The 13,177-nt window shown below is 47.8% G+C and overlaps 1 protein-coding gene across 1 annotated transcript; it reads left to right on the forward strand.

The window, feature by feature from the left end:
- Positions 1–8,362: 8,362 nt before the first annotated feature.
- Positions 8,363–9,114, forward strand: LOC6587462 (ubiquitin-conjugating enzyme E2 G1). The gene is made up of 2 exons (XM_002013972.2): positions 8,363–8,430; positions 8,504–9,114. Exon 2 carries the CDS (start codon positions 8,521–8,523, stop codon positions 9,022–9,024), a length of 504 nt encoding a protein of 167 aa, XP_002014008.1. The 5' UTR covers positions 8,363–8,430; positions 8,504–8,520; the 3' UTR covers positions 9,025–9,114.
- Positions 9,115–13,177: the final 4,063 nt, after the last annotated feature.

Genomic DNA, 13,177 nt, shown 5'->3' on the forward strand with positions numbered 1-13,177 from the left:
GCTGATTTATTGCAAAAAATAGATACAACTTTACTTTATTATTGCATTTATATGTCTATTTCTTTGAAATTTATGTGTTTTATGAAGCATTTTTGTTTGTTTATTCAAGCCAATGCAATCCACACTCTTCGAGACATATTCGAGGGTCATAGTACCTCTGTTCTGTGTTCCAATGAATGCTTTAAATTCTAAACATTGCTTATCATACATTTTTGGTTTTATGATTGGTGGAATAGCACTCTTTGCCTGAATCTCACTCTTATCACTCTGAGATAGCTCGAACTTTATCATTTGGCGCTAAGATACTGCTGCAATCATTTCCCACTAAAGTAACACACAAAAGCTGATAAAAAATAAAGAGAAATTGTTAGTTTTTCATAAAAACTGCCCCTGAAGTGTATACAAATTCGACGCGTTAAAAAATAAAATAAAAAACGCCCACGGCTGCCAGCAAAAAAATCTCGCTTACATCAACACAGAAAACGAGTTTTGTGTAAGCCCAAAATCAATGTGCGCCACCAAATCCCCATCTCACGACTCCCGCCTCCCCCACAACTGCCCAAGCGAGAGAGAGAGGGAGAGGGAGAGACTGGCCCCGTTGGGGCACGCCGCTGCATTTCACCCAACATCGGCGACGCAACAGCAAATAATTGAACATTTTTTTGGTGACCCAATTTAAGGCGACGCGTACAACAAATTGCTGCACCGGGGGCACGCCCCCTGCCAGCGGTCACGCCCCTGATTTTGAAGAACTGCTTTAGAGCCTGCCTTAGCCCATTTCAGTTCAGTTCAGTTCGGTCCCAGGCCAGAGCCAAGTTTTCTTATTGATTTTGTCGCAACTCTCGAAGTGGAAAGCCAAGTTAAGGTTTTTTTTCTCTGCGGCCCCGCAACCTCAGCCGCCAGTCGGCAGTCGGCAGTCGGCAGTCACCAGACTTGCTGACACGTTTCTCAGTTTGCTTCGAGTTTCTTCTGTAAACGAGAGTGTGTGTGTGTGTGTCCGTGCGTGTGTTGCAATGGAGCGCCCACTGTATGTACGTACATGTCGATGGAGAGCAGCGCACTTGTGGCCAATAACTTTCAAATGGCCAAGTTTGAAAGTTGGTAAGAGCCCGGGTCCATTGAATGTTACCAATCATTGTTGCTGGCAGCCGAGCAGCGTAGCAGAAGCAGCTGCAGATTCAATTAAACTTTGGCTTCACGCTTTCGATCAGTGAAAGTGAGTGCCACTGCCACTAGGCCCGGGACCAGGCTCTGCCACATCCAGTTCAATCAGCAATTGCTAAATTGATGCAGCTTCAGTGACAGTGGCCGTGGCAGTGGCAGGCAGTGCCAGTGCCAGTGTCAAGTGCATTGGCAGCCAAAGGCCACCGAACCGCATCCGAAAGTGAGACCTGGGACTCTTGGCCAATCGCCTTGGCCTCCCTTTTGACCATTTCCATTCGACTCACCGAGTTCACTGCCTCCTTGTGGGGGGACAAGTGCCTCTGCAACTGCAACCCGAGACGTCTCAATGCAGCAGAGCAGCAGAGCAGCAATGCAACATTTATGAATTATAATTCTGCAGTCCGCAATTAAAACGAACATCAACATCCGCCTTAAATTGAAATCGAAACTCAGTGTGCAGCGGGGGGAGACTGGGGCTTGGCAGTGCATAAATCTAGCACAAGCACGAGCGGCCAGAACAATAGGGGAGGCTGCCTCCGGGCGGGGCAATACACTGCGAGAGGCCGGGGTCTGATGCCGTGGCCGCCGCTGGCTGCTGCCTGGCGACGGTGACGCTTAGTTGCATGCAACAAGAGGAGAGCAGCAGCACGCTTGGCCAACGCTGCGTGATGAAGTGGCCATGTGTGTACGTACATAAGTATCTCCTTCCCTCGCCGATTCTTACAGGCCTATACACCCTATACCCTACTATATATAGAAAATTGGCACAATTTATTCTCTCTCAGCGAAGTTCAGAGAAGCGAAATGGAACGCACTGGGCTGTGCCCCAGGGCCACAGAACAATACCAGGCCAAAGACAACAGGAAATGCAGGTTAATGTGATAAGATCAATCGGATTTCTTTTACATTAATTGGCAGCAGAGAAATGCTAGATTTATGAAGGAAGTCTGCCCTCAGGCGTGTCCACAGATACGTCTTCTGTAGCTCCACTCTTACGAATGCCCTGACAATGGTTTGTGTTCCCAATCCTCCATCTTAACGGAAGAGATATCTTCAGCGTATCAAAGCCTAACTGTAGACTAATGATACCTATGGGTATATTTGCAACGTCATCTGATGGCTATTTAGACCAAAACATAATCCGCTTTAAAGGTGGGCCACCACCTGTCTGCACCCTATCTACCATCTACCATCTACCATCTGCCACTGCCATCATTTCCCATCCACGACTCAATTCCAATGAAATGTCATAACACAGAGAGAGAGACAACCGATTGTTGTGTTGTTCGGAGCCCAGACATTGGAGGGCCCTCCTCGAGGCCAGTGGTGCCTCGAGTGCCGGTGCCGTGCCACCACCTATACCCAAGTATCTGTGTTAATTTCCGCTCCACTGTTAGTTTTATGACTTCTTCGAGACGTTCTTCCCACAGAGCCTAAGGTGCCTCGTCACATGGCAAACAAAACGAAACCAAATGCATTGAAAGCCGCGGGTCAGTTTTGAATTTGAATAATTTATAGGAAACCGAGTGAATTTTTGAGCATTTCCATGTCTCCACTTTGTTTGTTTGCTTTGAAAATGTTAATTTAAAGGCTGAAAACGAAACTTTTGTACAACTGGAACTCACAAAGGCGGGCATTGTGCGAGGTGTGTCCAAAAGAAAGCTAATTGGACGGCCCCAATCGGTGGTCTCCAGAGTCAGAGCCAGAGCCAGAGCCAGGGCCAGCCAGTGCCAGGTCAGTGGGCGAACATCGAAGTCTTGGCCATGTCTCCACGAGACAATGTCAAGGGTTCGTCGCTTAATTGTTAACAAGTGAAGCGACGGCTCCCTCTCCCATCGACACGCTCCACTGAACAGGCAGGGAGCAGGCGAACAGCAGGGGAACAGGGGAGCAGGCGAACAGCAGGGGAACAGGGGAACAGGTGAACAGCAGGGGAACAGGTGAACAGCAGGGGAACAGGTGAACAGGTGTACTGGTGAGGCAGAGAGGAAACGAATGCAAATTTGCCGGCTGTAATTGTGTGAATAAAAGTCAACATTTGTGGCCAACGCCTTGGCACGCAAGCAGGTCCGCCCTTCCGTGTGTGGGGCGACTGGCTGTTGCTTTCATTTGCCGCAAATGAAACGAAAATGAATTCATTTCAAAAATCTGCACTGGGCCCAAGATGAGAGCAAAGAAATTAGCATAGTTTTTGTGTTCGGGTCGGGAGGGAACTGTGCTAATGTTACAAAGTTGCTTGGCTTCCTGCTTGGCCCACAGATTTATTCCCCTCTTTTTCGCCTAGACTTTGTATACAGTTCATTAACTTGGCCACAATGATGGAATGGTGCAGACGTGAGGACGTGAAGACCAAGCCAAAACTGAATTTCACTTTTTTTGCGCACAATTTGAAGTTCAACGAGCACGTCCCCTGCCTGCTTTCTTCCCATCGGGGGGTGCCGATGCCTCCGGGCCTCCTCTGTGCTTGCCAAGAAACCAGTTGAGCGAGCCATGGCTCTGAAATTGCAAATTACCGCCTCATAACCTGCAGGTCTAAATGCCCATTGTAGGTCCCGTCCGGTCCGGAGTGAAGCGGAGGGGAGAGGGCATTTAATTAAAATACTTTCACTGCCTGCTTACCGCAAGCAAATGCCAAACTGTCTGCTAGTCATAAATTTATGCCACTCTGTTGTACATAATTATGAGAAATCCGGCAATGCACAAGCGACAGTTGGCCAAGAGTTGCTGCAGTCACGATGGCAGGATGTCAGTTAGTACAAAAAATTAGAAAAGAGAGACTCGGCTCAGTGGCTTATGCCCCAAATGACGTTGATTCGCTGTACAAATTTCCCATATTCGAAGATGGAGGAGATCTGTCTAGGATTAATGCATCTTTCGTTTCCTTTCAACTTAAGATATGAGATATGATGCCTTTAGATTTCCTGTACGATGTGTTAAGGGAAACATACTATTATCTAAGCCTCATCAAATCAAAACTGACTTTCGTTGGCCCCCATGTACCATAATATTTGTTACAGTTTCAATTGAAACCCTACAACTATTATGGCCATGATAGCCCCTTTATGGAGTGGAGTGGAGTGGAGAGGAGTGAAGAGTGATGCCTGCCACATAATTAAACTTAAAGACTGTGCTGTTATGGCCTTTGTGCTCCCAATGAGCCCCAGCCCCCCAATAAACCGAATACGAAACAAACAAAAACAGAAAAAGTATTCAAAAAGCGATATAACTAAAGGTTGGAAAAGAGCTACAAAAACCGAAGCTGAACCAAACAAAAAGTCGAATCGCTTTTCGCAAGCAAACGTGCTGTCATTAAATTTAATAAGCACTTTTTTAGGCCAAGCTTGGATTTTTTTTTTTTTTTTTTTGTCCAAGCCCTACCCGGCCGGCCCCCCGTTCTGCTCCGCGTTCTGCTCACCCGGAACACGAAAAAACGACAAGTCAAGCATTTAAAAACGAAATGTTCATAGCAAAATATAGTATGAACAAAACAGAAGAAAATAAAAGAAATAAAAACTACAAATAGCGTCGGCTCCGAGTCTTTCCAACAGAATTCTTTCTTGGTAAAAGGGCAGCGTCGCCGCGGAGTAAATGAACTCTGTGAAGAGGCCCATCAGCGCTGTCTAACGGCTCATCTAGGGGGGGGGGGGATAGCGGACCGGACCCCAGTAGCACACTTTTTCTCATTTGTTTGCCAGAGTCTCAAGAGTTATGAAATATTGTACGCATAACGCCTTACATTTCACACATGGCGGGGTCTGGTCTGGTCTAGTCTGGTCTGGGCTCTGGGCAGACAAATGAAGTGTTTCTTGGGCAAATTACAGACCGAATACGAGGAAAACCCCGCACCGTTAATGAAGCAACAAATTGAGTGATTATGAAGGGACGGACCGGATCGGACTGGACTGGGCCGGCGTTAAAGCCCCCACAAATTATATACGTAATCGTGGATAGAAGGAAAATGCGCTTTTAAATGCGGTCGGTCCCGTTTGGGCCAAGAGTCTATCTCTCTCTCTGAGTGTGCCGCACGGGTTTTGACGGAAGCACTCATTACGGACCACATCGAGGAAGGCTTTTGTCTTTCGGGCGGCAGTGCACCAGATCCCCAAGCGTCTGGATGCCTGTGTGCCTGTGTGCCTTTCCATTTGAATGCATCGCACAAAAGGTGGGTCCGGGCTGCGGTCCCGGTCCCGTCTGAATATTATGAGAATAATAATAACACTAAAGGAAATATGTATAATAATATCGCGTTTCAGTCGAAAAGTGTGCAGAACTTGGAACTTTTTCGCATTCAGTGCACACGGGCGCACAGCAAACTCTCAATTGCAAAACCCACTCCCACTCCACCCACTTCTGCCACTAGTTCTGTTCGGGGTAATGGAATTGTGGAACAGTGCACTGTGAGTGGTGCTGCTGGTGGCAGCTTCGGCTCCAACTGGCAACTCAATTATAAAGCGAGGAGCAACGCACAAAACACATTAAAAATTGCAAGTGGAGGAAAGCTGCTTGTTTTTTCTTGAGCTTCTTCTTTGCTTTTATTCTGTTTCTGTTTATTTTGCGTTCTTTCCACTTTTCGCTTTTCTGCAATTTATTGAGTTCCCCCTTTGGCATTGTTTTGTTCTCCACCCCCAGTTAGGGGTAAGAGGTATGGGGTAATGGCCAACTCTGTGCACAGCAATTTTTTCACATTTTTCTGCATGCAATTGGAAATTATGTCCGGAGCACAAGTGTACCAGTCCGAATGGTACGAGTGTATGCGAAATGGGAATCCATAACTCAAAGCGCCAATAAAGAGCTGCAATCCTGTTGGTCACTCGCTTAACTCAAATTTATGGGAACTCTAGAAGTGCAGAGAGAGAGGCGCCCTGGGGCCACTATTTTATTAGAGAATGCTTGAGAAGTGCACCTCGGCTTGAACTATTTATATACCCCCGATGGCCTGCTGAGAGGCGATCCATCAGCAGGTTGCAGCACCAGTGCCACCAGTGCCACCAGTGCTTAGTCATTAGGTGCAGGAAGTCATCAAGAACTAACCGCAATACGGGATCGATGGTGCACACACCTCTATAGGGAGAACTGGCCTCGATGGGAGATGAAAAGCAATTTCAATTGATCGACGCCGTCAGCTGTTTTGACGAGCCAGCAATTTGAGGCACGCACACAGGGAGCCAGCCAGCACCTGCTCTCCAGAGCGAGTCCAAGTCCAACAAAAAAATAGAATAGAGTATTTGTTGTATGCTGGTGGTCGTTGCAAGTTGGCGTGTTGCCGGAAGTGCAATTGTCGCATACCGGGGCACGCCCACCGAAAAAAGAAAATAAAAGAATAAACGAAAACGAAAACGAAATTGAACGTGCAACCCCCGCAGCAGCAAGCGGTGCTCCCCGCTCCCCGCTCCCGGCTCCCCCGCCGTCCAATTACAGAGAGATGCCATGGCAACGACCCGAGCGAGTGGGCGTTGTCTGTTGTGGGCGTTCGTCTTAATGAATATTGAAAATCAATTCGACAAAACGGAATGAAACGAAATGAAATGAGTTGAAACGCCGCCGCGGAGTCAATGCCACTTTATCACTTTGAACGAGCGACACTTTTCCCCCGGCTAAATGGAAATACGAGTTCCCCTCCTTGGTGGCTTGGTGGCTTGGTGGCATGGTGGCACGGTGGCATGGCACGTGTGACTAGCTCTCGATGGCATCATATCATATCGCTTTCCCCAGTGCGCCTCCGACATGTGGCACTTAAATGGGCATTTGTTGAGCGGAAGAACCAGAAGAGCAGCAGCTGTCAGTCTTATGTGCGGCTGTCGGTTGGCCAAACATGTTTTCCATCGTTCTCCAGAGAGCCTCGAGATGCATTCTCCTGGCCTCCTCCTGGCATGTGCCTGATAATTTAGCAAATTTCGTATGTCTCTCTCTCTCTCTCTCTCACACACACACTGTTTGGTAGAAGCGTACACATGTTGTTGCTGTGGCAGCAACGACTGACTAGGTAAATATTACCACTCAAACTCTGCTGGAATTTGTGAAAACGCGCTTGCTGCTGCTGCTGCTGCTGCTGCTGCTGCTGCATGGAAAACTTGAAAAACCGGCAATGCCGAAACGCCAAACGGCAAGCCACATGAAAAGTCAGCCACAGATACTGGTAGTACATCCACATCCACTCGTACTCGTATTCGTATTCGTACCTCCACAGCTCCGTGGACGAGCGGGCAGGCTGGCAAAGAGACATTAACAATTCACACATTTGTGGCAACATAATTTTCGGGCCGGCGATAGTCAGATCTCCCCCTGGGAGTGGGAGAGCGGCAGGGTGGGGGTCTCGAACGATGGGGGATTTTGAAATGCCAGCAAAACGGCGCAAGTCGAAAATGCAATTGGCAAAAAAAGCCACAGAGACGGAGCGGGAGGGGGGGCGGGAGGGGGTGGAGGTTGGTAGCCACATGTCGTGGTCGAAGTTGCAACTCTGTGTGCCACAACTATGCGCAATTACGAAAGCCGAGAGCAACGGCAACAATGTGGCAGCCATCATAACTTCCATTCAACCAGCACGACGGCCCAGCAGCCAGGCAAAAAGGCACAAAGGAAAAGCAGTAGCAAGCCAAGTAATTTTAATTTTAATCGAGTAAAAGCCTGGCACACAAAAGCAAAGAACTTTCCTTGGCCCCGTTCCACAGGCCGCAAATCGGAACTTTCCAAAACATTCTTACGACTGCTACAAAGTCCCCGCCAACTTGCCACCAGCTGCAAATTTAATACCGATTGGTCGCACTGGCTAGTCCACGAAATCTTTTGCAAGTAACGAGACTAGAGAGAACCTTAGTATAAGAGAGTGTTGACACTGGGGCTGCGTCATGCGTCTTTACACAGGATAAGCATGGAGGCCTAGCGGTGGCCAAAAGGTGCGTCCTTTTCGACTATTTTTTCGACTTACAGCACATTTCTTTGATCTTTTCTACCCATCAAGGCACCAACAATCATTGTATCATTAGATACGACATTTCTGTAATCCCCTGAGGCCTTAAAGACACTGCTGTTTAAATGGAAGCAGAACATCGATGGTCCTCATGGCGTGGGGAAGAACTCCCACAAAATATGAAACAAAATGTACTAACAAAAATCACGAGACTACAAAAAATACAAGTAGTTTTCAACTGAAAACAAACAGGGCAGCTCTGGCAGTATCTGTTGCCTGTGGCATGCATTCGACATAATTCAGAATTACAGGAAAATAAAAAACAAAAAAAAAATATAGACTCGAAGCGCAAAATTCCAGTAAGTAGAATTCGAATAATTAATCCGCCTCAAAGCACCTCAAAGAGGCCACTCCATGCCCCTTCGTCCGCAGTCTAGTACCATAGCAACATGTCTGAACAGCAAGCATCCCTACTGCTGAGGCGCCAACTTACAGAGCTTCACCGCAATCCGGTTGAGGGCTTCTCCGCCGGCCTGATCAACGACGCGGACATCTTCAAGTGGGAGGTGGTGATCATTGGCCCGCCGGAAACCCTGTACGAGGGCGGCTGCTTCAAGGCCCATCTCATCTTCCCCAAGGAGTATCCGCTGCGGCCGCCGACCATGAAGTTCGTCACCGACATATGGCACCCGAACATCGAAAAGGGCGGCAACGTCTGCATCTCCATTCTGCACGAGCCGGGCGACGACAAGTGGGGCTACGAGAAGGCCGAGGAGCGCTGGCTGCCCGTTCACACCGTGGAGACCATTCTCCTATCGGTCATATCGATGCTCACCGATCCCAATAGCGAGTCCGCTGCCAATGTCGATGCCGCCAAAGAGTATCGCGAGGATCCCGCCGAGTTCAAGCGGAAGGTGGCCCGCTGCGTGAGGCGCAGCCAGGAGGAGATTTAGACCCCAGACACGATGGTGGGGGTGGGGCAGCGTTCAACATGTACCAACAAACCAAAACTACAATAAAGTTGGCGAGTTCATTAAAATAGATTTTCTCTCTCTCTCTCGCTTTCTGAAAACATTTATATATCCATCTAGCGAAAGTGGCAAAGACGAGGGCATCAGTGGTGCTGGCATAACTCTTAATTGGCAGCTCTTCTAATTAGGCTGCCCCACAGCACCCCACCCCACTGCACCCACTTGGCCTGGACGGAAATCTCTTTGAGCTTGCGCCAATTCTGTGACGTCTGTCGCCACTAATTAGACTTAATCGCCCTCAACATTGAGGCGTTCGAGAATCGCTTCTTGCCTGCTTCGATGCCGCCTCTCACACGCTGCTGACCAGGCCAAGCGATCCTAAGCCGCTGAGCTTAATAGGCTTAGACCTCTTCCAGTTGCACACTGACACAGTTATGGCCACTTCTGCAGCCACATTGGCTCTAGATCTGGTGAGCGGACGCAGCTGGCAACTGGGCTGCTTTTTTTCTGGTCTTCACATGGCACTCACTTCAGAGGAAGACCAATGGAAAAAACTGAAAAACAAAAAAGTACTGTGACAGGCAGTGGTCGGCTTCTACGAGTATCCCTGGCTCTGGAGCTGGCTCTACCTTTGGGGCCTGCTGCCTCCTGGGCAACGACTTGTGAGCATTTTTGTGGTTAGCTGAACTTGTTTCTGTTGCTGTAATTGTTGTTTATTAGCAACAAGTTTTGCATTTTGATTTTCTTTTTTCTCGACCGTTGGTGTGGCTATGGGTCCGAAAGGGTTGGTCGTGTCCATGGGACTCCACAACAATGCTCCACTGTCGCATTGTTTGGGGTTGAGTCAATGCTGAAGCGGGCCATGGGTGTGCCGTCCCGAAACCCGATTCAGTGTGTGTCTGGCTAAAGTATTCAAACGGTCCGAGTATGATTCAGCAGCACTCACACAACTCACAACTCACAATACGGGTACCCAAAGCCGCAGTCGGACAGAAAATGGGCACAAATCGGTGAGCGATTCGGAAAGTGGGTAAATAAGGCCATGCACCTTCTTGGACGGGGGAAGCCAGCTAGCCAGCCAGCCAGTCAGCGAAGAAAACAAAAAATCGCCAATAATCTTGGCGGCAATAAGCCACAGCATCATCATCAGCAGTGGCCATAAGCACAAGCAGAGGCAACATGATCAGCAAATGGTAAAAAACGAAAACGAAACGAAAGAAAACAAAGCCAGAGAAAAGAAAACAGCACGAAACCAGCTTGAGATACTCGTACTGAAGAGGAGACGACCCCGGAGACCGAGAGGAAGTGGAAGAGGAGAGTCGGGTAACCGCTCGAGAGTCGGAGATGGAGATTCTTCATCGCAGCCACAATATTCGAGTAAAAACTCACTCAGCCAGTAGAAATTGAATTGATGCTGGCCCCGCCAGACGGACAGACAGACAGATGGACAGAAAGACAGCCAGACAGAGAGACATCCAGAGAGAGAGACAGGCCAAAAACCGGCTCTGGGGCTTCAGCCTGGGCCCCAAACGCACAGCGCAGCGCGTAAGCCGTGGCTCTGGACGGGACACGGCGGGACAGGGACAGGGACGAGGGGCACGACACCGTCAGGGGCAGCATTTATAAATAGCTTTCGATATGTGGTAGGGAGATCTTCTATCGGCTAATGGGAAAACCTAGCTGCACTGCCGCTGAGGGTCAATCCAAACAGGTAGCTGGCCGCGGCGAGGCAGGTCAGCTTCATTAGCCAAGCCGAGCGAGGGTGGAAAAACGCAGCTGAAAACTGAACAAGTGTTTGCCTGCATCGGCCTGATAGCAGATCGGAGAGTGTATGTTTTTCATTATTTTTCTTGGGAAAACTCTGCTATGAGCAGCCTACCAATTCTTGACTCTTGTGTACCTACCCGGACGATGTGAGAGTCGTTTCGTGTCGAAAATCCAATAGACCAAGCGCTGGGCTCCGTTTTCGAGATGTTTTTCGTGCTGGTGGTTGCTGGTAGTGGTGCTGATTCCAATGATGGTAGTAGTAGTGGTGCGTCGCATACGTGTTAAGTAAATTCCAATATGTGCTCTGGAGCTGCCTTTTTGTATCTTACAGATACACTGGCTCAGATACTGGTTTGTGATTTCGTAAAGTTGCTGTAACCGCAACGAGCATGCGAAAGAACGAGACAAATCACTGGGGCGGACACTGGGACACTGGGGACCCGAGAAACCACCATGAAGCGCAGTGAAATGTCGTCGTCGTCGTCGTCTCTGGGTCTTCTTCTTTGGTTACTCCACTCCGATATGCCGATATGCCGATGATGAGTAATCCCGAGATGTGGCTGTGGCACTGGGCACTAGAACTCGCACTCTTGTAGTAGCTGGAGAGTGTAAACTACACTACACTACACTCCCGTACTTTGTACTTGCTTTTGTTTAGCAATCTATAGCTCTTTAGCCGGATGGATGATTTTGTTAGCCATAAAACCCGCGACGAAACAACAAAAATGATCGAAATCTACCTGACGCGCGCCATAAAACTAAAGACAAACAGACGGCATACGGGGGGACTCGTAGTGTAAGTTGCTTTGTTTGTTGTCGGTGGTATGTATTTTTATAGCGCGGTTGCTTCGATTCTGTCTACGCGCCCGCGTTCGTTCGTTCGGTATCGTTTTGTTTTCTCCGAGAGGTAGCTCCGCACACGTCCGCCTCGGTTCACGTTTCCAAGTAAAATAACCCAAAACCCAACTAGTACTACTGAACGACGTTGAAAACAAGTATTTGTTTGAACCACTGCACAGTGGGTACAAATGTCTTTGTGCTACGATGAATGTGATATATGATGGTACGAGTATGCACTTCGAGTTCCGTTTGCAAGACCTAAATATGCCCTAGTGCCTAGCATTTATCTATGATCTATATTCTATTCACAGCTATCATGGTGGTATTCCTCTAGACATGACTGGAATTTATATATTTATATGAGAATAAGGATCTCATTTTCCTCCGTCCCTTTCTAAATAGGCCCATATGTAATTTTATATTTTATTCTAAGTAAATTGAATTTCATTATATTTAAAAATGCATCGACACTAGCATCGATTTTTGAACCACGGTTGCTGCTGTAACAAGTCGGAACGAGATAAATGCACACAGACAGTCGAATGCAGTTTGTTGACAGCACACATACAAATGCAATTTTGCTTGCATGGTTGCCGGCATGGTATAACCATAAAAGGTATGACATCTCCTGCTCCTTGTTAGGGTTGTTGAGGGTGTGTTTTTTGTGGGTGAGTAGCAAAAACCTTATTCCCATTAGAGTGCACGATGGCTACATGTGGTACCAAAAAAAGAGGGGGTAAAGTGTTTGTACCTTCTATAGTTGTACCATGGCTGCCGGCACGAAACGAACTTTGGCAACATTCCCCACTGCTCGGCAGCATGTTGACAGCAACCCCACTTTTGTTGCTAGAGTTTGTTGTTGCCGGCTTTTTGGCTGTGCCGGCTGCTGTATCTGTCTCCCCTCCCACACCCAATAAATTGCAGGGTAGTTTTACTGTTTTTATACCCCTCAAACTCTGGCTGTCCGCAAGGGTATATCCCGTGGGTGAGAGTGTGGGAAGATTGTTTTTCGTGCGTAAATATATTTACCAGCGGAAATGGATACGACTAAAGGCGCTTGCAATATTTTAAATGCTTCATCTTTAATTTATCAACAATTTCATTAGTAGACCTTCAGGCATTCCCTTATCTTATCTTAAATTATCGCTGTGCCTTCCTTTGAATCGAAATATGCATCTTGAAAATTAGTATCTTTAGATCTCCTTAGAGTATAAAAACAGTCGAGTCTTGATTCGCACTTTATCAAAGTGGTTATCCAAGCTATGCTATGTCCGTTTTGTATTTACTTTCAACGAGCACAATGCTCCTATTTGTATTTCCCCGGACTTGCCTCCCTGCCACCAACGCCACTCCTCCTCCAACGCCTGCCTGGCGCTAAATATTTGATGAAGCTGCATAGGACAGACACACCGACGGAAAGATACAGATGAAAATAAGCACTCAGCTAAACAGAGATACAGATATGCCGAGAGATATGTACAGACAAGTTGTCTGCCAGCTAACTTGCTAGCTTTTCCGCTTTTCATTT

This window comes from Drosophila persimilis, unplaced genomic scaffold, assembly GCF_003286085.1.
Source record: "Drosophila persimilis strain 14011-0111.01,24,50 unplaced genomic scaffold, DperRS2 tig00000000-arrow-pilon, whole genome shotgun sequence".
In the NCBI taxonomy this organism is placed as follows: domain Eukaryota; kingdom Metazoa; phylum Arthropoda; class Insecta; order Diptera; family Drosophilidae; genus Drosophila; species Drosophila persimilis.

What these genes read in the sequence shown, in the direction of transcription:
- LOC6587462 (XM_002013972.2), top strand. Translation starts at nt 8,521, where the DNA reads ATGTCTGAACAGCAAGCATCCCTACTGCTGAGGCGCCAACTTACAGAG.